General features: G+C 40.7%; 1 protein-coding gene across 6 annotated transcripts in view; it reads right to left on the minus strand.

Annotated features, from left to right (window-relative positions):
• Positions 1–24,586, minus strand: part of tmem94 (transmembrane protein 94) — a 197,888-nt gene that overhangs the window by 118,178 nt on the left and 55,124 nt on the right. For 3 of the 6 annotated variants that reach the window (XM_059948880.1, XM_059948878.1, XM_059948879.1), the window contains exons 4-11: positions 23,231–23,367; positions 21,641–21,843; positions 17,981–18,132; positions 16,480–16,582; positions 11,513–11,599; positions 10,382–10,498; positions 9,368–9,424; positions 7,964–8,068 (exon numbers count right to left, since the gene is read on the minus strand). In XM_059948880.1, coding sequence (XP_059804863.1) covers positions 7,964–8,068; positions 9,368–9,424; positions 10,382–10,498; positions 11,513–11,599; positions 16,480–16,582; positions 17,981–18,132; positions 21,641–21,843; positions 23,231–23,367 — 961 coding nt within the window. Of the gene's footprint in view, positions 1–7,963; positions 8,069–9,367; positions 9,425–10,381; positions 10,499–11,512; positions 11,600–16,479; positions 16,583–17,980; positions 18,133–21,288; positions 21,596–21,640; positions 21,844–23,230; positions 23,368–24,586 lie in introns of those variants that run through there. The other 3 variants (XM_059948881.1, XM_059948883.1, XM_059948882.1) reach the window with 3 other exon arrangements.

Genomic DNA, 24,586 nt, shown 5'->3' on the forward strand with positions numbered 1-24,586 from the left:
CAGTACAACTTACATAATCCTGCAACTCTTTGGACTTTGGTAGTGTTGCACTACACTTTTGGATGCTATTCTTACCAATAGCCAAACACTTACTTCAATTTTTTTTACATGCTACACTGTAGTAATAAAATCTCTAGTATATCCAGTTTAAAAAGGAGCGAAGAATATACAATTTCTCCAGATCCTAATTCCAATTGTAATACACCCACATTCCTGATCCCAAACCTGACACCAGCCACAGCTCAGAGTTCAGACCCCAGCTATACACTGGACTACCAGCTCACATTCCAAACAAACATCTGAACTAGACTACTGGATTTTTTCTATATACCTTTCTGCTCTGAAGTCTTTTTCCTCAATACCAATAAACCGATGAACTATTTACTTGCCCAATCTCTCAAAGACTTCATGAAGCCAAGTAATGCAAGCAGCAGTAGCTAAAAGTCCTTCAAAGCTAAAAATAGTTGAAGGAAAACATAATTAAATCAAAATTAAAAAGCTATACTTCCACATCGCCAGGCTGCCAATTTTTTCCCCATTTGTAAGGATTTGTTGTACTTGCAGATTTAGCTGCCAGCACGTGTCCTGCCTAAATTACTATTGTCCCGTTGCACTCACATCCATCATCATGAAGTGTTTCGAGAGGCTCGTCACGAGGCAGGTCAAGATCCTGCTGTCCCCCCATTGGACCCCCTGCAGTTTGCGTACCGTCCCAACTGCTCAACAGACGATGCCATTGCCATCACCCTCCACCTGGCCCTAACCCACCTGGACAAAAAAGACATGTACGTTTGGATGCTGTTCATATACTTCAGTTCAACATTCAACACAATCATCCCTCAAAAAATGATTGGAAAGCTGAGCCTACTGGGCCTGAACACCTCCTTCTGTAACTGGATCCTAAACCTCCTGACTGGGAGAGTTCGATCAGTCCAGATCAGGAGCAGCATCTCCAACATCATCACACTGAGCATGGGGCACCCCCAGAGCTGTGTGCTCAGTCCACTGCTGTTCACTCTGCTGACCCACGACTGTGCTGCAACACACAGCTCGAACCACATCATCAAGTTCGCCGATGACACGACCATGGTGGGTCTCATCAGCAAGAACGACAAGTCAGCTTACAGAAAGGAGGTGCAGTGGCTAACGGACTGGTGCAGAGCCAACAACCTGGCTTTGAATGTGAACAAAAGAGACAGTTGTTGACTTCAGGAGGGCACGGAGTGACCACTCCCCGCTGAACATTGACGGCTCTTCGGTAGAGATCGTTCATAGCACCAAATTTCTTGGTGTTCACCTAGCAGAGAATCTCACCTGATCACTCAACACCAGCTCCATAACAAAGAAAGCCCAGCAGAGTCTCTACTTGCTGTGAAGGCTGAGGAAAGTCCAACTCCCACCCCCCATCCTCATCACATTCTCCAGGGGTTGTATTGACAGCATCCTTAGCAGCTGCATCACTGCCTGGTTCGGAAATTGCACCATCTCGGATTGCAAGACCCTGCAGCAGATAGTGAGGTCAGCTGAGAAGATCATCTCTTCCCACCATCACAGACATTTACACTACATACTGCATCTGCAAAGTAAACAGCATTATGAAGGACCCCACGCACCCCTCATACAAACTCTTCTCCCTCCAGCCGACTGGGAAAAGGCACTGAAGCATTTGGGCTCTCACGACCAGACTATGTAACAGTTTCTTCCCCCAGGCTATCAGACTCCTCAATACCCAGAGCCTGGACTAACACCTTACTGCCCTATTGTCCTGTTATTATTTATTGTAATGTCTGCACTATTTTGTGCACTTTATGCAGTCCTGGGTAGGTCTGTAGTCTAGTGTAGCTGTTGTTTTTTTTCTGTGTTTTTTTTTACGTAGTTCAGTCTAGTTTTTGTACTGTGTCATGTAACACCAAGGTCCTGAAAAACTTTCTCATTTTTACTATATACTGTACATAGCAATTATAGTCAAAATGACAATAAAAGTGACTTGACTTGAATTCCACAAATGATGGCAAGTAGCAAAAGCAGCAAAATTCTCAGTCCTATATTTGAGCATTTTTCACGTGATTATCCTTCCCCTTTAAAGAGTATTGACTTAGCCTCATCTGCTAGCCACCCATCACCTTTCCCCCACAATTTCCCACCAATGGAATGCTAACAATTTGCCACAAATTAATGTTTCCCAAGTCTGATTAAAGATTCTCAAGCTGAAATATTAATATGATCTTTCTCTGCAAATTCTGCCTTCCAATATTATCATGAGAGTTGTGTTGTCCAAGGGTAACAACGATTACCTCAAAATAAGTAATGACAATGGAATCTTGACCAGGTCCCACTATAGTAAAATTGGAGCAGTGCTAATGATTCAAAAATTGCTAAACCTAATGTTGGGTTGCAAGCTTGAAAGTGCTTAACAGAACGATGAGATAATGTGCCTTCAGCTTCATTAATCAAGACCAGGAGGAGAAAGCATAGAGAATTGAAGTGACAGGCAATAAAATGGAGGCAGTCACAAAAATGGAGACTAAACACAGGAGTTAGCAAAGTGGACCCAAAGTGTACTTAATACAAAGGAAGCCATATCATGAGGAATGAAGATAGTATTGCAAATTGATAATTGCCATGTCGCGAGTAAAGAATTTTTAATGATCTTGATAAAGGAAAGGAAATTAACAAGCCTACACAGTAAAAGCTAACATCATGAATGGCTGTGGTAATTTACTCCCAGGTGAGCTCAGCACCTTTTATGCACACTTTGAAAAGGAGAATAAAACTACACCCATGTGAATCCCGGCAACATCTGCTGACCTTATGATCTGTCTCTGAGACTGACATCAGAACCTCTTTCAAAAGGGTGAACCCACACAAGGTATAAGGTAACCCACTCCTGTGGCATACCTGGTAGTGAAAATGTGCCAACCAACTGGCAGGTGTGTTCAAGGACATCTTCAGTCTCTCACAGCTGCATTCTGAGGTTCCCACCCATTTCAGAAGGGCAACAATCATACCAGTGCTCCAAGAGCAACATGAGCTGCCTCAACAACCATCACCCCAGTGGCACACACATCTACTATAACGAAGTGCTCTGAGGTTGGTCATAGCTAGAATCTCTCCTCAGTTTCTTCACCACCGCTGCATCTGTTCCCAGGACATGGCTTTCCATTCAAGGGCATCTCCTCCATCTTTTAAAATCAGGGTTACCCTCCCTCTATCATTGATGCTGCCCTCATCCACATCCCCCCATTTCCCATACATCAGCACTCACTCCATCTTCCCACCATCTTAATAGTGATAGAATCCCTCTTGTTCTTACCTACCACCCCATCAACCTCTGCATCCAACACATTCTCTGCAACCTCTGCAACTTCCACCATCTCCAAAGGGATCCTACCACTAATTGTATCTCCTCTTTCTGCAGGGGTCACTCTCTCCATGATTCCCTTGTCCATTTGTCCCTCCCCACTAACTCCCTTCAGGCACTTATCCCAATTCATCGAGCATCTCCATACTATCTGCCGCAAAGGTGACTTCCAAGTGGCCAAACATTTTAATGTCAATTCTCATTCCAACATGTTGGTCCGTGGTCCGTGAGGCCACCCTCAGGGTGGAGAAGCAACACCTTATATTCCATCCGGGTATTGTCCAACCTATAGAGGTCCACAATCTGGGCCTCTATACCTCTTTCTATAACTGGATCCTCGACTTTCTCAATGGGAGACCACTGTCAGCTAGATGATATTATTTCAATATGCACAGACTATCAGATAATATTGGCACACCTCAAAGATGCATGCTTAGCCCACTGAGGTACTTTCTCTACACCCATGACTGTGTGGCTAGGCACAGCTCAAACAGTATCTATAAATTTGCCAATAACACAACCATTGAATTTCAGATGGTGACTAGGTGGTGTAGAGGAGCAAGACAGATCAGCTGGTAGAGTTTGTGACAACCACCTTGCACTCAACATCAGCAACGCCAAGATTTCAGGAAGGGGAGTCAAGGGAACAAGCACCAGTTCTTAACGTGGGGCCAGCAGTCGAAAGGGCGAGCAGCATGAAGATCTATCCTGGGATTAACACATTGATGTAATTAGAAAAAAGGCATGACAGCAATTATATTTCATTAGTTGCTTGAGGAGATTTGGTTTGCCACCAAAGATGTACCCTGGAGAGCATTCTAACTGGTTGCATCACAGACTCTTTTGGAGGGGCCATTTCACAGGATAAAAAAAGCTGCGCCATAAACCACTTATAAACTCAGCCAGCAACATCAAAGACACCTTCAAAAGACGATGCCTCAAAAAGGCAGCATTCACCCACATTATCCAGGATATGCCTTGTTCTCATTTCTACCATCAAGGAGCTGGTACAGGAGCCTGAAGACACACACTAAATGTTTCAGGAACAGCTTCTTCCCCTCTGCCGTCAGATTTCTGAATGAACAATGAATCCATGAATATATCACTATTTCTTTTCCTTTTTTTGTACTTCTTGTTTAATTAATATATACTCTTACTGTAATTTTTTTAAAAAATATTAAGTATTGTAATGTACTGCTACCTCAAAACAACAAATTTCACTGCATGTGCCAGTGATACTAAACCTGATTCTGGCACAAGTGGAATCTTGCATGCTAATGACAGAGTAGACAGAGACCTAAAGAATATCAAAGTGAAATGTAACATTCAAAGCAGATATAACATGCAAAAACTGAGTTTTTTTTACTTTAGTAGTAACCTTGTCTGGAAGGCAAATTACTGACATACAAAGATTAGATATGTCAGAGGAACCATCTGTTCAGGAACACTCCATTTAGAGTTAGCATTTGCTTGTAAAAGGTAATAATTCAGATATTATTTGAGTAACATACACAAATAATATCAATAAAGCAAAATATCCACAGAACCTGAAATCATATCTGCTAAACTGGCGTGCGTGTGTGTGCGCGCGTGCCCGTCCATCTGTCCTCAACTCCTGGTGGAGTCATTGGGGCACCGTAATAACAAGCTTTTTGCACCGATCTTTTTGATGATTGCTCATAATGCAAGTCTGGGGCATCTGAAAACTGCCGGAGCCCATCTCTCTCTAGGTTTTTGGAGCCAGCTGCATTCAAACTCGGGAGCCAAAATCCGGCACTGATGCCACTACGCCACCAGCCAGCCCATCATAAGTGCTCATTGGTAAAGATGGACAGTGTTATGGCTCCAGCAGCACAGAAACAAACTTATAGCATGTCTACACTGCTTGACAAAAACATTTTTCACAAATGCCACTTAAACAAACTTTCTTCCAATATACTGGTGTTTTACCTCTTTCACTAAAATTAAAATAAGCAAAAGATAATTTATTTGCTGATTTCTCAATGATCATATAACAAAAGGCCTTTAACATGATCATGGAAAAGGACAGAATCAGATAGGACAGGAAAATTTGCTTGTAAAAGGTAATAACTCAGATATTATTTGAGTAACATACACAAATAATATCAATAAAGCAAAATATCCACAGAATCTGAAATCATATCTGCTAAACTGGCGTGCGTGTGTGTGTGTGCGCGCACGCGCCCGTCCATCCGTCCTCAACTCCTAGTGGAGTTGTTCCCCAAATTTTTGATTGGGGAAGGGCAAATTATGAGGCTATAAGGCTAGAATTTGCAGGTGTGAATTGGGATAATGTTTTTGCAGGGAAATGTACAATGGACATGTGGTCGATGTTTAGGGATCTCTTGCAGGATGTTAGGGATAAATTTGTCCCGGTGAGGAAGATAAAGAATGGTAGGGTGAAGGAACCACAAGTGAGGTGGAGAAGCTAGTCAGATGGAAGAAGGCAGCATATGTGAGGTTTAGGAAACAAGGATCAGATGAGTCTATTGAGGAATATAGGGTAGCAAGAAAGAAGCTTAAGAAGGGGCTGTGGAGAGTGGGAAGGGGGCATGAGAAGGCCTTGGTGAGTAGGGTAAAGGAAGACCCCAAGGCATTCTTCAATTATGTGACGAATAAAAGGATGACAAGAGTGAAGGTAGGACTGATTAGAGATAAAGGTGGAAAGATGTGCCTGGAGGCTGTGGAAGTGAACAAGGTCCTCAATGAATACTTCTCTTCAGTATTCACCAATGACAGGGAACTTGATGATGGTGAGGACAATATGGGTGAGGTTGATATTCTGGAACATGCTGATATTAAGGGAGAGGTGGTGTTGGAGTTGTTAAAATACATTAGGACAGGTAAGTCCCTGGGGCCTGACGAAATATTCCCCAGGCTGCTCCATGAGGCGAGGGAAGAGATTGCTGAGCCTCTGGCTAGGATCTTGATGTCCTCTTTGTCCATGGGAATGGTACCGGAGGACTGGAGGGAGGCAAATGTTGCCCCCTTGTTCAAAAAAGGTAGAAAGGATAGTCCGGGTAATTACAGACCAGTGAGCCTTACATCTGTGGTGGGAAAGCTGTTGGAAAAGATTCTTAGAGATAGACTCTATGGGCATTTAGAGAATCATGGTCTGATCAGGGACAGTCAGCATGGCTTTGTGAAGGGCAGATCGTGTCTAACTAGCCTAATAAGAGTTCTTTGAGGTGACCAGGCATATAGATGAGGGTATTGCAGTGGATGGGATCTACATGGATTTTAGTAAGGCATTTGACAAGGTACCACACGGTAGGCTTATTCAGAAAGTCAGAAGGCATGGGATCCAGGTAAGTTTGGCCAGGTGGATTCAGAATTGGCTTGCCTGCAGAAAGCAGAGGGTCGTGATAGAGGGAGTACATTCAGATTGGAAGGTTGTGACTAGTGGTGTCCCACAAGGATTGGTTCTCAGACCTCTACTTTTCATGATTTTTATTAACAACCTGGATGTGGGAGTAGAAGGGTGGGTTGGCAAGTTTGCAGACAACACAAAGGTCGGTGGTGCTGTGAATAGTGTTGAGGATTGTCGAAGATTGCAGAGAGTCACTGATAGGTGGCAGACGTGGGCTGAGAAGTGGCAGATGGAGTTCAACCCAGAGAAGTGTGAGGTGGTACACTTTGGAAGGACAAACTCCAAGGCAGAGTACAAAGTAAATGGCAGGATACTTGGAAGTATGGAGGAGCAGAGGGATCTGGGGGTACATGTCCACAGATTCCTGAAAGTTGCCTCACAGGTAGATAGGGTAGTTAAGAAAGCTTATGGAGTGTTAGCTTTCATAAGTTGAGGGATAGAATTTAAGAGTCGCGGGGTAATGACGCAGCTCTATAAAGCTTTACTCTCTGGAGAGATGGAGGATGAGAGGAGACATGATAAAGGTATACAAGATATTAAGAGGAATAGATAGAGTGGCTAGCCAGTGCCTCTTCCCCAGGGCACCACTGCTCAATACAAAAGGAGATGGCTTCAAGGTAAGGGGAGCGAAGTTCAAGGGGGATATTAGAGGAAGGTTTTTTACTCAGAGTGGTTGGTGTGTGGAATGCACTGCCTGAGTCAGTGGTGGAGGCAGACACACTAGTGAAATTTAAGATACTACTAGACAGATATATGGAGGAATTTAAGGTGGAGGGTTATATGGGAAGCAGGATTTAAGGGTCGGCACAGCATTGTGAGCCGAAGGGCCTGTACTGTGCTGTACTATTCTATGTTCAAAGAACATCACTACAACTCCTAGAAATGGGGATGAAATTATGATCTTGGATTTCTTTCCTATGGAGTTATCATATTTTCCCTGTGATTAGTTGGTTTTTTCCCAGGTGCTCCAGTTCCTTCATATTTACGGGTTGTTGGCCTATTAGCTAATGTAAACACTGCTTCCAGGATAGCAGCAAAATCCGAAGGCACTTGAGATAGGTTACAGGGAAATACATGGGGCAATGGAGCTGATGAAAATATTGTGACAGCTAGCAAAGATCTGATAGGCCAAATGGCTTATGTCATAAAAAAATGTGAGTTAATTACACCAATTTTACAACATGCTCATAATACCAGATAAATGTACTGACCGTTACAGAGCCCAAGTTCTGAAGCAGACTAGAAGTGTAGCAGAGGGTAAGAGATTTTCCTCGCAGTAGTGACCAGAAGTGACTCCAAATACAGAGCATCATTTCCTGTTGTGGAAGATCAATATTTAACCAAGTACAGAACAGAAAACAGGAGCATTCCTGCCCCCCCCCCAAAAAAAAACATTCTGGTGCACATACAAAATATCTGCATTACTGAAATATTTGGGAAATTTATATTATGGTTATTCAACAGCTATTGCATTTCCCATAGAAAAAGTGGAAGATGCAGGCTCCTGCCTCCCCTTTGATGATCACCAGATCCCCTTCAGTTCACAGCCTCTCCATTCAGACTGCAGCACCCCATCCCTTGGATCAAGCCAATCACTCTAAATCCATCAACACTTCTTTTGCAAATCATTCTCACAAATGCTCTCTCCATGTCATTATCTGGATAGCTCCAAACCCAAGAACAGGGCCGCTCATAATTTAAAACAGCATTCTTTTGCCCCTTATTCTGCAGAACTAGCAAAATATATTCCAGAAACTTGATTGAGTATTGAGGAGAAAATTGTAAGAGATTATGCAGAATATCGTTTATAAAGTTCCCATAGACATCCTCATTATGAGTATGATATTACACATTTTTCTTTCTCGTTCCAAATATAAGAAAAAATGCAATCAAAGCAGTTGCATAGGTAGGTCACATCACATTATCTTCCTTGATTTCTTTGTCTGTAAAATAATATCAAAAATATTTAAACAACCAGACAGCTGGCATCTAGCTGGAGTGAATTAGCAATTCCAAAATGAAATATAAGAAATGTCAAAAACTTAACTTGGTTTAGGACCATTTTTTAAAAGAAAAAGTTCCTTCCTCCATGGGCAATCCAAGAGCTTGATCCCAGGGAGGAAGGATTACAGTAGGGGTTTAGCCATTCACAGAGGTATAAATGGGCAACATTATAAAATCTGATAAATAATTTATGCAATTTTTCAATGCTCTGTCCAAGGCCATAGCTCTTGTGGCAGACATGTGATTTCACACTGTTCAAATGACAATTCTGGATAGAATGGGAAATTAAATTCCACATTGTAATTGGTCACCACACTGCCACACTTGCAGAAGGGTTTTAACCACAGGCACTTTACATCCCAGTAAGATTGTCAGCAACCAACTTGGTTGGATACAAGGAAAACAAGAGCACACAGAATGAAATATGAAACTGATTGAAATACAAGGTTGGTAATAGTTGTCAAGGAAAATACCAAGTATTATTGAGAAATACCCATCTTCTACAACACATGCTTTGCTTCACAACAAAACCTAAATGAAATATTGCATCAGATGAATATAGATTCAGAACCCAAGAAAGCCTGGAGCTTGGTGTAACCAAAAGACTCTACCTTTGAGGAAACCACTTCTGTGTAACTGCTGAGTGTATCCTCCGAGAATTTCGCCAACTGCATGGAAAGAAACATCAGTAAATAGCAAGTTGAATTACTGAACTCATACCCCAGTAACATGGAGTATCAAAACTAGTGATCAATGGTTAAATCAGTAATCTACATTATATTTAGCAATAGCTACAGTTTAGCAGTGCAACACGAAGAATCCTACTAATTTGCACCAAAATGGGCATTTTTTGTTCAAATTACATTTTCATGTAAAATATTGTAGATAATTTATTTTTCTGTTGAATGCTGCTTGTTTGATGTTATGTGCCTGTGTTGACGCTGCAAATAAGTTTTCACTGCACCCATGGATACATGCACTTGTCCATATGATAACAAGCTTGACTGACAAAAGGCAATAATCACTTTTTCTATCTCCACTGACACTATTAGACCTGCTGAGCATTTCTAATATTTTGCATTTGTATATCAACTTGAATCAGAATAGCCTGCTCCTGCACTGTACACATTATTAACCTGAACACGTTATCGAAAATATGTTAATCTTCCATCTTGAAGAAGTTACCTTTTGGGATTCCTAAAATTCAGCAAGTTCAGGCAATCTGGGATTAACACCCAACACAGGCTACTCACATAGCACCCTTCACGACCAGATGGTGGAACTATAAACCCCACACAATATAAACACATTCAGATACACTCCTTATCAGGTCCAAGAACTTTGACAAACTATCACAGCATCCTTGAATAGGCATTCCTGCCTGATCTAGGGATATATTTTCATTCCACAAATACAACAAATTTTCTGTATCAATTTAATTAATGAGCAATGATTTCACAAAACAGATCTAAATTTATATAGCTATATCCACAAAAGCTTTAACCATTTTGAATGTTCATCAAGAAAGGCTATTAAAAGTTTGTTTAAAATGTCAGCAAGCTTTGGCCTCCTCTGCACCTATCTAAGATATTGGCATCCACTGTTTGAGACAGGAGAAAACTTACCAGGCCAACAGGAGGAGCCTTGCTGAACTGTGCCAGAACTCTAGCTTCTCCATAGGCTGTGACCAACACCCACACCACAGGGAAGAACAAGGGAAGAATTGGCAGAATGCCATTCACCTAAACATAAAAAATAATCATTGCAATCTATAATTATCTTCTTCAATACACACACACGTCCCCATTAAGATCAAAATCTTCAAACATAGCATCACTTGTGAATGGAAATTATTACGGAAGCAAGGATACAAGCAGGAGACAACTCAGTAGTGATGTTATGTCTTGGGAATAGCATTCTTAAGGTATTGATCTGAACACAGGTTCATATATACTACAAAAATAATTGGACTTAATGTCAATTAATTAGTTAGTTATTCTCTGCCAATAACAGAGAACATTATTCTAAAAAGTTAAAGCATTCTGATCATTACTATCCTTTAGCAAAAATATATCTGCCATCTTCAAGAGGACTTCAGTACGATTAGTTCTTAATGCCTCAAAATGGCTTAGCTATCCACTCAGTTGTAAAAATTCACAAATTCAGAACCTGGTATTGGATTACCAGAGGCAAATCCTACCTAGTTAACCCAGAAAGTCCTCCTTTCTGAGATCTTGGGACACATATAAAAAATGATAAGAGCTGCCTCAAAGACTAGTCAACAAACATGCAGGCAGACAGGCACAAAAAGAATATCAGGACACCGTAACTAAAGAGTCTCCAGTTAAACTTTAAAAATCTTCAAAATTCAAAATCTAAAAACAATGAATTACAGAGACAGGCATATAAACACACAAATAACTGCCGGTTAGCTCTCAAATATATTTCACAATAAAGGTAATTTTATTTTAGCTGGGTTAAATTAATCAGGGTATACTGAGCTCCTCATATTTGCCCCTATCAGCAACAGTATGAAATCCTCTGTTATGTATATGATCTAGAGATACAGGACTCAGAGATTCATTTGCCTTAAAAACTGATGTTATACCTTTCAGTGCAGTGTGGCTTATGAGCAAACCACTGAAATATCAGCCCAACAAATAATGCACTTAAGACTTGCTGGGAGACATTAAATGCCAAACTTCGGGATTATCAAGAACAGCACAAGCTTTACCGCAACTTAAAGACAAGATTACCTGAAGTTGGAAGAAGGTAAATTTCCAGTTGCTTATTCCAGGAGCATCAAGTGCAAACCGCACAGTATTTGTAATCAGAAATGCAACCTACAACAAAAAAAAACTGTTGATAAAAACCCCTATTAATAAGAAACCCTTCATCATACTACAAGGTAGGAGAACCCAATTGCTGGCCAAACTAACCAAAACCAATTATGAAACTGATTTCAGCATTATTTTAAATCATGTTAGAAATGTAACCGCTCGATGAAACTTCACCAGACATTTGCAATTAATATCCCTCATCATTTATTCTGCAATGATATAATCAAGGTTCCTTAGCTGGGGGAGGGGGGTAATGGAAATAAGCACCCACTAACTTATTAAATGCTCCCAACAAGTGCACCTGAAATAGTCTCTGACAACCAAGTCCAGTTCTGGCCTCCACATGTGGCTTAGCTGTGGAACTGTTTTTACTGACATGAGAAGGGGCAAAGGAAGGTTGCTGGCACCTTATAACCAGTCACTTTGGGCAGATGGGGTTCATTAACCGTGGTTGGCAGCTCATTTAGGAGAAGGGAAACTCTGCAGCCTAGTGGAAGGCTTTGGGAGTAAAGCCCAAGGGAAAAGTCCAGAACTAGAGTTCCTGAGGCTGTCCTACATTGAGTTCAATGCTGACTGGAAACTCCTGCGGTGCAGCTGGTGCCATCCTGTATCAGCCTCTGCTCTTCCTTCGGGTTCATCAGATACATTGGGGGGGGAGGCTTGCTACATGGGCAACAGCTTGCTCTTTATATTGTACTGCCCAGGCTTGTGTATCCAGACAGTGGTCAACCCTGACCAAAGGAGGCATCAAGATATAACACTCTAGTTATTTCACTTGAGTTGCGGACACATTATAATGCACACTGCAACTAGCATTGGAACACTTCTATTTATGGTCAGTCTTACTCGACTGCAGCGCAAATCAACAGCAGACTATATCCTCCAAGAATGAGGCTGCACAAAATCTCAATTTGCTTTGAATTTTTACCTTTTACAGTTTGGATGTAAATGCTTCAAAAAGGACACTGGGAAACCAGTTCACCCACTGCATTAACGAAAAATATGATATTCACCAAAATAATGTCAGAGACAACAGATTTTGCTGATGCTGGAAATCCTGAATGAGACACAAAATGCTAGAGGAACTCAGCAAGTCAGGCAGCATCTAAGGAGGGAAATAAGCAGTTCAGATTGAGACTCTTCATCAGGACCAGAAAGGATCAAGGGAGAGACAACAATTAGAAGGTAAGAAGGTAAAGAGTACACGTGACCATGTGAGGGGGAAGTGAGGGTGGGTGATTGTGAGAAGCAGGTGGTGATAGGTGTAAGAAGTAGAGGGCTGAAGAAGAATCTGATAGGAAAGGACAGTGGACCATGGAGTAAAGGGAGGGAGGTGATGGGCAAGTACTCCCCCTTCCACACCTCATTCTAGCTTCCCCCCATTCCTTTCCAGTCCTGAACAGTCTTCGTCTGAAACATCGACTGTGTATTTCCCTCCATAGATGATGTCTGACTTGCTGAATTCCTCTCGCATTTTGTGTAGACTGTGCAAAATAATGTCAACTGCTGAGACAGCATGCAATACAATGTGTCATGCCAAGGAATAACAATGTAATACTCCCTCAGAACTCCAGAGGTGGTGTGGATTTTTATATTAGTTTTCTGGGGAGAGTTCAAGATCCAGAACATCATGATCCAAAAGCAATCTTCCTTCAATCTGAGCCAAGTGATAAGCCGTGACAGTTGACAATTGTACCATCACTAAGCTGCATAAAAACTCAGTTCAGCACATAAATTGATTTATGTGTTTCCTGCTGAACATAAGCCTCTAGAGACAATCATTTAACAATACACACATGCTTGTTCCCCCCTACCTTGTGTGTAGATCTATACCAGATGTCCTAACTACTCCACACGATGACCTTAACATCCTAAACTTTCTGGATACATTTTTTCCCAGAATTCCACACTATAATGACTCTTAGTTTTGATTTCAACAAATCTGACAGTTTCCATTAATAGTCATTAAGGGTTAAAGATAATGATTAGTTTTATTTGTCACACGGACATTGAAACATTGAAGCATGAAGTGAAATAGGTCGCATACATCAAAAACCAACAGTGCGAGATATGCTGGGGCAGCCCACAAGTGTCATCGTGCTTCCGTCGCCAACACAGCATGCCCCTAACTCACATATCTTTGGAATGTGGCAGGAAACCGAGCACCCGAAGGAAACCCACACTGTAATGGGTAGACTGAACCAACTCCTTAGAGGCAGTGGTGAGAATTGAATCCCAAATTTACAGTTGCACTATTAAATGTTATGCTACCTGCTATGCTACTGTGCTGTCGCAATTATAGCAATGAGATCACTAACTCAAAATGTTTCCAACCCAATGCAATTTTACAGCATAAAATAAAATCATCTTTATAACCAATCAAGAACTTAGCCTTTATTAGAAGGATTAGCACTGCATTCCTTAGCCTGATGGGTAGGATATTTTAATCTGTAGACGTCTCCAAGGAAACACTACGGAACTGATCCAGACCATGAAAGGCACAAGACTCAGCCGGACGTGGGGGGAGAAAGGAAGGGAAAAAAAACACACACACTCAATGAGAAACTGTACCACAAAATCAGTGGTCATATTCAGGCTTTGAGCTTTGGGTTTCAGAAGTTTACAGAGACCATCACATCCACGTTAGACAAAAATTGAGCTATTTCAAATTCCCCACTACCTGGCTCAAGATATGCAATCATGTCAGTTAAAGCCTTACTGCAGGTCCTTTTTAAACGTGGTATGGGTTTTTCTCTACCATAACAGCAAGTTCTGTACCTCCATATACCATCTACACATGCTAAATGCTGAATTTCTGTCTCTGCAATAAATATCAAGATTCTACAGTCTATACTTTTCTTTAGGCATCACTACACAATCCACTTTCATCTATACTCCCAAACGGCCAACCATTCAACAATTCCCTTATGCTGTTTGATATCACACTTTCCAAGACAGAATTAAATTTGCCACTTTCTTTACTATCAATCATACAAGTAAACATCTCATATGTGACCCCTACAGTATAACCACAAGGACCTTAATGGGCCCTGTAAATCCCCACACCACCTAGTCTTGTTTGCTTCCTTTTACTGTATCAAACAGCCAATTTTGAATCCAATGCTATTTTCAAGGACTCTATGCACTTTCACATTTTCATAACTCTGACAGCCTGGATTTAACAAATGTTATGCAAACATGTACCAAGTGCCCGGTACTCATTAATTGTCAAGTCCTAAAAGTTAATTAAGCTCAGATATGCTCGCTCTTAACAAGCCAATATTGAATGACCTTCGTAAATATTATGCTATCTCTCAGAACCCATTAAAATGCCTAACACTGATGCAAAGTAGAGGCCAATTTACAAAAAAAATCATACATTAGCCATCTTCTAATACCAGCCTGAAATGAAGAACACCCTGCTCATCACTTCCATTGCTTTTTGCTCAATGTCAATGTTTGTATAATCAACCCCTCTTCAGCAGTTCAAATTATTTGCTTAGAAATATCTACATTTTCTGTCTTCACATAGATTTCCGTCTCAAATAGGAACTACTATTCTTTTTATTTTTACTTTTCTCTATTTAAACCAAAAGTAGTCTTCCTTGATTTTACTTGTATTTCCTAATTTTTGCTTGACATTTTAATTTCACCTCTGCACCCTCAATGCAACACTAGGCCTTCTATAGTGCTGAGAGCTCAGTACTAATCAAAATCTTCCTGTTTTATGCCTCATCTTTATATTCCTCAATTGCATAGAATTGGGCACACGTGCTTTCGTTTTACAGGGAACATTTGCGGACCATAACCCCTATCTTCTCTTTGTATTTTTCCCATTGCTGACAATGATTTTCAACAGCTGTTTGCAGTCAAAACACCAAATCATATTTCAGCCTAAACTGCCTGACCAACTTAAAACATTACTTGTCATTTTCATAACTTTTGAGCTTTGGAACAGCACCTTCAATTCCAATCCCTCCACTTATATTCCTATAACCCACAGCTCCAACTGGGAATAAAATGACTAACTTGTCAGATGCTGCATACATCTTCTGCCAGTTGGAATAGGATATTTCGTGTCCCTTCTCATCCCATTCCTAACTACAATCGGGACCTGATTGAACTGAGCAGACCCACTGATTGAGTCAATGAAGCTGGCTGAAAGCCACTCTTCCTGAGCCTGCTCACTCTCCCAACACAGCTGTTTCTCTGATCCTCTCCCACATGTGGTTTCTTTTCATTTCAGCTTATAAATAGTTCTCAGAATCGGAACTCTGTCATAACCTAGGGACTGCCTGTATTCTCTTTCCACATTAAATGTCCTTCCATCTACTGGGATAAATTGATGGTCAATTAACCTACCAAGTAGCAGGCTATTGGAATGTGGGAGGAAACCTAGAAGAAACACATACCACCCCAGGGAGACCATGCAAACTCCACATAGACAGAACTGAAGTCAGAAGAAATCCTGGGTTAATGGAGCTCTGAGGCAGTAGTTTCACTTGCTACACAAATGCACCACTCCTTAGCAAAAATTAATGCAAAGAGAAAAAAATACTTGGAATATACATGTTATATATCTAGTCTGCTGTGAAACAAGGAGGCCTGCCATTTTGGATTCAAATGGTCCTTTGGCTATGCACACTAAAGGATACAATGAAAACCTGGAAAACAGGTTTGGAAGCTGGAATTTTAACTTTTCCCTGTCTTAGGGGAGAGAGAGAAATACTCTGGTAATAAAGAAATATTAAATGAGCACAATATGCAACATTTTGAAATACATTGCATCCCTGCTGGCAGTTGAATGAGTGTTCAAGCCATTTTCCTACAATGTAGAAGTAATTCTCCATCTCTGTATTGTAAACTAATGTGATAGAACTTACCAGAACACAAGGAACAGTGTATTTTTCCATCGCTGATTGCACTGTGTAGCGTTCGTTATCGAGTGCAGTGACCGGTCGAGAGAGCGCCAGATCCAAACTCTGCCTGATAGGCAAAACACAACCAACATCAAGATGATGCCGTGCAGGCAAACATAATCAAATCCTGTGTACGACTTATTCCACTACTTCCCCGTACCCCTTCAATCTGTTCACTTTCACTGGTTCATCAACACCTCTTTGGTTTTTTTTTTGCCACTTACCTACACAGTGGACAATTAATTCAGTTATGACGACAACAAAGCAGGGCTGAAATAACACAGCTCTGTACTATTAATGACACAAAAGCTAGAATAACAAACTGTTTAAGTGACTTCTATACAGTGCACTATTAACTAAACAATACATTGCTTGGAAGAACTCAACAGGTCAAGCATCACCTGCAGGGGGAAAAGGACAGTACAGAAGAAAGATCTTTATCTGAAATGTTGACTGTCCATTTTCCTCTATGGATATCTAGATTCAAACATCTGCGGTCTCTTGTATCATATAACTTGGTCCACACTGCTCCTTAACCAGTTCTATATTACATAGTCTAAAAGTTTAATTTATATTAGGATTAATTCAGTACTGCACAGAAGTCCATTACCATACAGTACAATAACTTACAGAATTCCCGTACTCAGAACCATGAGCTGGAACTATTCTGTTACCTGCAGCTACTCTCTGTACTGATTAGTCTAGAGCTCCTCTATTCTTTGACAGCATATGATCTAGAACTTTCCATGGCCTATTCTATACAGTGAGTACAGTACCCTTTATGATCCATTTCTGAAAGGGAGCAAGTGTTTAATCAACCTCACTGCCCAAACGCTCAAAAAACAGGCTTCTCTCTTCCACCCACTTGTTAACTCAGAACAACACAGCTTTTATGTATACACAGCCCTCACTTATAACACCACTTCCACAATAATACACATGCACCAAATGGAAGTAATTTGGGTTTAATAAATTAAGATAGTGTGCCTCACTTTAATTATTGCTAAAACCCACTCCATTGTGAGGGTCACACAATTAACAATAACTACCGATTCTCCAGTGTCAATTTTATTAATAAGCATTGCTGTAATTAATTTATCACCTTACATGCTGTACTAAAAAAAACACTGCACACCTGGTTAACCATAAATTCTCCAATACAATACAATAATTAAAAGGATAAATATAGCTACTTAGCATGAGCATTGCTTATATAATCAACTCCTTGTTTATCCGAGGTACAAGGTTTTGCATTGTCTACTACAGCCGCATGCAGATCAGATTTCTTATTTTATGTCCTGCAGTCATCTTTATACAATAATATTTGTCAGAGAAAAACTTAGATATCAAATATCAAATACATAAACAGTGACTGTAAAGCTTAGTGTATTCCACAAAGACACCCTAGGCTAACAGATGAAATTGAAGTACTTTCATTCACACACGAGTAACTAACTTCTCATACCTAACATTTTCAAGAACTGGAGTCCTCACTACTCTGAAGAGCCTATGCTGTTGAGGAACCTCGGGCCCTTTCTTTCCTTTTCCTCGGGGTGTTGGTGGGGGAGAGAATGGTGGAAACAAATCACCAGGTTCCAGTACTATGTGCTTGTCATCCTGCTCCAAGAAAAAACAGCAACAGACACAAGGAAGAAAGATAAATGATACACATTGTTAGCTGTTATCACTAATGTTAATAAAATACAGTCATATTAAGCAATCTATTTCTTGATGTTCAGGGAACAATATTCACTTCTGTCACGTTAATACGTTTTGCAATATTCACTTCTTTTCATCAGGGTGCTGTTTCTGATGACAATGTTTATCTGATCATGCTTTTAATTTGTTTCACTCAAGACTGAAAGTAATCCATTACCAATTACTTCCAGGAAATCCTAGTCACACAGCTCAGTCAACCCACATATTTCAATTTCTGCAACTGCATTCCTTCATCTATAACATACTAATGAATTTACATTGCATTTTTTCCATTTTATATGCAGACAAAATTAGTTTAGGCTAAGTCACTAAAATGATAAAAGACATTACTTTAGATGTAAAAGTTTTTAACATCAATGTCCTTGTATTCTGGAATGGAAACATTTCTGTGCCTGAATATCTGGGCAAAGTCTTGTCTCAAAAGTTATATTAAATTTACTTCCATTCATAATCCTGATGTCAAAAGTGACTGTACATTTTAACACAAGTATCAGCAACCAGCAAGTTCCACAAGCCTATCCATGCCCCACTGCAGTTTTTTTTTTAAACAAACTTAAAAACTGGTAATAAGCTACTTTGTCCTGCAAAGTTGTTCCATCATTTAGTCAAATAAATGATCTACCCACAATTTTTCACATATTAACTGAAATACCAATACATCACTACCTTAACACTCTGCTTCCAAAGGCTTGAACCCCTCAAAGAACTACACCACAACTCTGACCTAAATGAATATGCCTTCTATTTTAAAGACTGGCTCATAAAAAAACAAACAGAAAACCTACAGCACAATACAGGCCCTGCGGCCCAAGAAGTTGTGCCAAACATGTCCCTAACTTAGAAGTTACTAGGCTTACCTACAGCCCTCGATTTTACTAAGCTCCATGTACATATCCAAAAGTCTCTTAAAAGACCCTATCGTATCCACCTCCAGCAGCCCATTCCATGCACTCACCACTCTGTAAAAAAACTTACCCCTGACATCTCCCCTGTACCTACCCCCCAGCACCTTAAATGTGAGTCCTCTTGAGGCAACCATTTCAGCCCTGGGAAAAAGCCTTTGACTATCCACATGATCAATGCCTCTTATCATCTTATACACCTCTATCAAGTCACTTCTCAACCTCCGTCGCTCCAAGGAGAAAAGGCCAAGTTCACGCAACCTGCCTTCATAAGGCATGCCCCCCAATCCAGGCAACATCCTTGTAAATTTCCTCTGCACCCTTTCTGTGGCTTTCACATCCTCCCTGTAGTGACGCAACCAGAACTGAGCACAGTACTCCAAGTGGGGTCCAACCAGCGTCCTATATAGCTGCAATATTACCTCTCAGCTGTTAAATTCAAATCCACGATTGATGAAGGCCTTCTTAACCACACAGACAACCTGCGCAGCTGTTTTGAGTGTCCTATGGACTCGGACCCCAAGATCCCTCTGATCCTCCACACTGCCAAGAGTCTTACCATTAATACTATATTCTGCCATCATATTTGACCTACCAAAATGAACCACTTCACACTTATCTGGGTTAAACTCTATCTCCCACTTCTCAGACCAGTTTTACATCCTATCAATGTCCCGCTGTAACCACTGACAACCCTCCACACTATCCACAACACCTCCAACCTTTGTGTCATCAGCAAATTTACAAACCCATCCCTCCACTTCCTCATCCAGGTCATTTATAAAAATCACGAAGAGTAAGGGTCCCAGAACAGATCACTGAGGCACCCCACTGGTAACCAACCTGCACACATAATATGACCCGTCTACAACCACTCTTTGCCTTCTGTGGGTAAGCCAGTTCTGGATCCACAAAGCAATGTCCTCTTGGATCCCATGCCTCCTTACTTTCTCAATAAGCCTTGCATGGGGTACCTTATCAAATGCCCTGCTGAAATCCATATACACATCTACTGCTCTTCCTTCACAAATGTGTCTGGTCACATCCTCAAAAAATTCTATCAGGCTTGTAAGGCATGACCTGCCCTTGACAAAGCAATGAGATTACTCCTAATCATATTATACCTCTCCAAATGTTCATAAATCCTGCCTCTCAGGATCTTCTCCATCAACTTACCAACCACTGAGGGAAGATTCACTGGTCTATAATTTCCTGGGCTATCTCTATTCCTTTTCTTGAATAAAGGAACAACATCCACAACCCTCCAATCCTGCGGGACCTCTTCCGTCCCCATTGATGATGCAATGATCATCGCCAGAGGCTCAGCAAACTCTTTCCTCGCCTCCCACAGAAGCCTGGGGTACATCTCATCCGGTCCCAGTGACTTATCCAACTTGATGCTTTCCAAAAGTTCCAGCACATCCTCTTTCTTAATATCTACATGCTCAAACTTTTCAGTCTACTGCAAGTCATCACTACAATCATCAAGATCCTTTTCCATAGTGAATACTGAAGTACAGTTGACCCTCCTTTTCTGTGGAGGATTGGTTCCGGAACCCCTCGTGGATACCAAAAACCGTGGATGTTCAAATCCGTGGACTTTAGGACCCGGCGGAGCTCGGGACCCGCTGCCCGCAGTGTTTCTGTTCTGGAAAACGATCAAAATTGAAAATAAGTGGAAACAATAAAGCGATCAGAAAGAGGTGAAATGCCATCGGTCATTGGAAAAGTATTAGGTTACAGTCTGTCAACGATTGGAACAATTTTAAAGGATAAAGTGAGAATAATGGAGCACGTGAAGGCCCTGCCTCAATGAAAGCTAGTTATTACTAAGCAACGCAGTGGTTTAATTATTGAAATACATACGTTTCTTAAGTGTTTTATATGCATAGAAAGGTAAAATATATACTATACACTAAGACAAACATTTGACTAACTGACACTAAACAATACTGGATATACCTGTTCCGACTTAGGAGAACTTCTGGTCTTTTTTTTCAATTCGTGATCTGCAGTAACCTATGCACATCCTCCCATTTACTTTAAATTATCTCTAGATTACTTATAATACCTAATACAATGTAAATGCTATGTAAATAGTTGTTGTACTGTATTGTTTAGGGAATAATGACAAGAAAAAAAAAGTCTGTACATGCTCAAACAAGAAGTGCCGGAGAGAGAACTTCTGGGTTTTCCGGATCCGCGGTTGGTTGAATCTGTGCATGCGGAACCTGCGGATAAGGAGGGCCGACTGTATTCATTAAGTACCTCTGCTATTTCCTCTGGTTCCATACACACTTTCCCACTGTCACACTTGATAAGTCCTATTCTTTTCACGTTTTATCCTCTTGCTCATTCTAGATTATATCTTTTTTCCTTCCCACTCCCACCAACCCCTCACTGTCTCCTCTTTGAAAGAGTGACAACACACTTATCACCACCCAGTACACAAGACAAATTTTCAAGACCGATGCACATAAATAAAGGAAAATAGCTAAGTTTACCTTAATACCTCTCAAAGAAGCAAAGGACTCTTGACCTGGTCTTAGTGCAATGATATCACCTTCCACTAATAAACAGACAGGAAGATTAACCAGATGCCCATCTCTATAGGCCCAGTGAAGTGACCAGGATGGAGCAGAAGGCATAAAGAGGTCTGGGTATGATGTATTCTTCCATTTCAAATCCTCATTACCCACAAGAGTTTCTGCAAACATTGAAGAAGACATAAATTAGAAATTAAAACTAACTTTTACTTCACACAAACAAAAAAACTAGGAGTTTTAAACATTATTTAATCGGGCATTCATAAAAGCTAACTGTTTTGAACATCCTCAATGTATTACGTATAAAAATACAATTTCAAAATAGTTTGAACAACACGGGGGTACATTGAGGGTGCAAGTTACAAAAATAGCATGTTTTTAGAAATGGTCATCCCACAGTTTAAAAAAATGCATTCAAGGGAACAAGTGACTGCAAGGCAGGTAAGGAAGGCAAGCATTGCACTTCAAAACTTTCTCAGTATTGTTAAATGGGAGAGCAAAATTTAACTTTGGATAGTCTAGCAAGGGTCCAAAGAGAATGGACAGGTACTTTTATGATCCTGGCACCAGCAAGACAACACACATGTCTGGACTCAAGAATGTCACAATTGAAGGAAGGAGGGTTAATAGCCAGAGGTCTTGACATACTATGGTATGAACAATGTGGATAAGAGGAATAAAATCCTGATTGAACAGCAAGGATGCCCAATGTTGTATTCTCTGGAATATTTCAAGTGTTGTATACCGTTACGTAGGAATACAATTATAGTACAAATGAATGGGTGACAAGAGGGGTGTAGGAGGGAGGGCTTCAGATTTCAGAATCACTGTTTCTGGAGAAGGTAGGAACTACAGAGTTTCTTCTGAAAGGGTCCATCATCATTGGGCAGAGATTCTCTGGTGGTGCTTTGGAGAAGGTTACAAAGGATTTGGTAGAAGACAGGGGCACGGTGAATATACAACTGGAGGGATTGTAGAATTAGTTATAAGAAAATTAAATCTGTCCAATAGGCAGAGTAGACATAGATGTGATTTGGCACAGAGAAAAATGCAAGATAAATAGGCATCATTTTTAATGTAAAGAGTCTAAGGCTTATTGACAAGTGCATGGAAATGTTATTTTTGCTAATACAGAGAATGGATTAAAGCAGGGCAGGGTTGGCAAACTCAACTCAAACTTCAGGAAAACCAGGAACAAATATAAAGTGATGACTGCACTGCATTAACAGTTCAGGAGCCCATTACTGCAGTTCTGAGGGTGCTTATTCTAGATGGCTCTTCAAATGACACCACTTGGAAATGGAAAAACAAAATGGAGGGTTATGGGGTAGTGTGGGTTTAGTACTTTTTTTAAAGGATTATATGGGTTGGCACAACATGGAGGGCTGAAGGGCCTGTACTGTGCTGTAGTGTTCTATGGTTCTATGAGTAGGGCTTAGAGTTTTTAAAAGGGAATGGTCTCTTTGCTGCGGTTGCACTGCACAATGCCCCACTTATTTTCTTGTACAGAATGGTTATCAGATCCAATAAATGTTTGTGTTTATTCACCATTTAGCTTCTTGATGATTTCTCGTAGTCTGGCAACGACCTCTCCCTTTTTCAGTCGCCCCTGTCTTCCAATCACATACAGGTTGAGGAACACCAGAAGGAACAGAACTCCTGCATTCAGTACTGCACTGCCCTGGCTATCAGAAAGTATAATTATCTGCCTTTAGTCAAAGATAGACAGTATCAAGAGCATTCAGTAACCTTAAGCAAGCACTGCGATCCCAAACAGTAATCTGCTTAAGGCCAATATTGTGAACCCTTACTTTAATTAATCTTCTCCAATATTTACAACATCTCTGCACCAATAATGTTGCAAGCTTTCAATGAAGGCTCGCAGACAAAGAATTGGGAGTTAGAAAGATGTCATACTAAGCCAACTGTGATAACAGCGTAGTAGTAACCCCATTCCTCCCCCCCCCCCCCCCCACACTTGTATCTTACTGAGTGCACAAACAGACGTTTATTGCACTGGCTCAAGAATTCATGGAAAGACAGACAATGCTAAACCACAGTAGAGGTGAAATATCTAATCTGAGACAGTTGCCAACCTAGGAAACGTTTCTATATGATCATCAGACATTGGAGCAGAACTAACCCATTCAGCCCATCAAGAATGCTCTGCACATATTCCTAAGCAATACTTTGTAAACGTCAAATCTCAAAAGTAGCAAAATGTAGAGGACGAGTGGCAAAATGCTTGATCGGCTACTGGATCATTTTATGAATCTAGTCTACATATAAAGATTAGCAGCCGATTTTACATAAACATAAATGAAAAAAATTAGAAATTGAGATAAGGGAAATCGCAAACATCTTTTTCTTAGTGTTCTAAGATGAATGCAGTATCAACTTTTAACCATTATAGAATCAGCTAAAAGTAAAACCTGAATGGCAAAAACAGAAAATGGACATGCTTACCTTGCAACAATAATTTGCATTCATTCTTACCACCTTGTTTAAGAATGAAGCTATTTATCAAATAGTTAAAATATTTTACTCACTAAGGAAAATGCAAAGTAAATCTGGCGATATAATCCCGAAGGAACTCGACCCAACCTTGACAGAACCATAGAACATTACAGCACAGAAACAGGCCTTTTGGCCCTTCTTGGCTGTGCTGAACCATTTTTCTGCCTAGTCCCACTAACCCACAACTGGCCCATATCCTTCCATACACTCTCCATCCACATACCTGCCCAAGTTTTTTTTAAAATGTTAAAAGTGAGCCTGCATTTTTACAACTTCATCTGGCAGCTCATTCCACACTCCCACCACACTGTGTGAAGAAGCACCCCCCAATGTTCCCTTTAAACTTTTCCCCCTTCACCCTTAACCCATGTCCTCCCCTAGCCTCAG

This window comes from Hypanus sabinus, chromosome 23 (assembly GCF_030144855.1).
Source record: "Hypanus sabinus isolate sHypSab1 chromosome 23, sHypSab1.hap1, whole genome shotgun sequence".
Taxonomy (NCBI): Eukaryota; Metazoa; Chordata; class Chondrichthyes; order Myliobatiformes; family Dasyatidae; genus Hypanus; species Hypanus sabinus.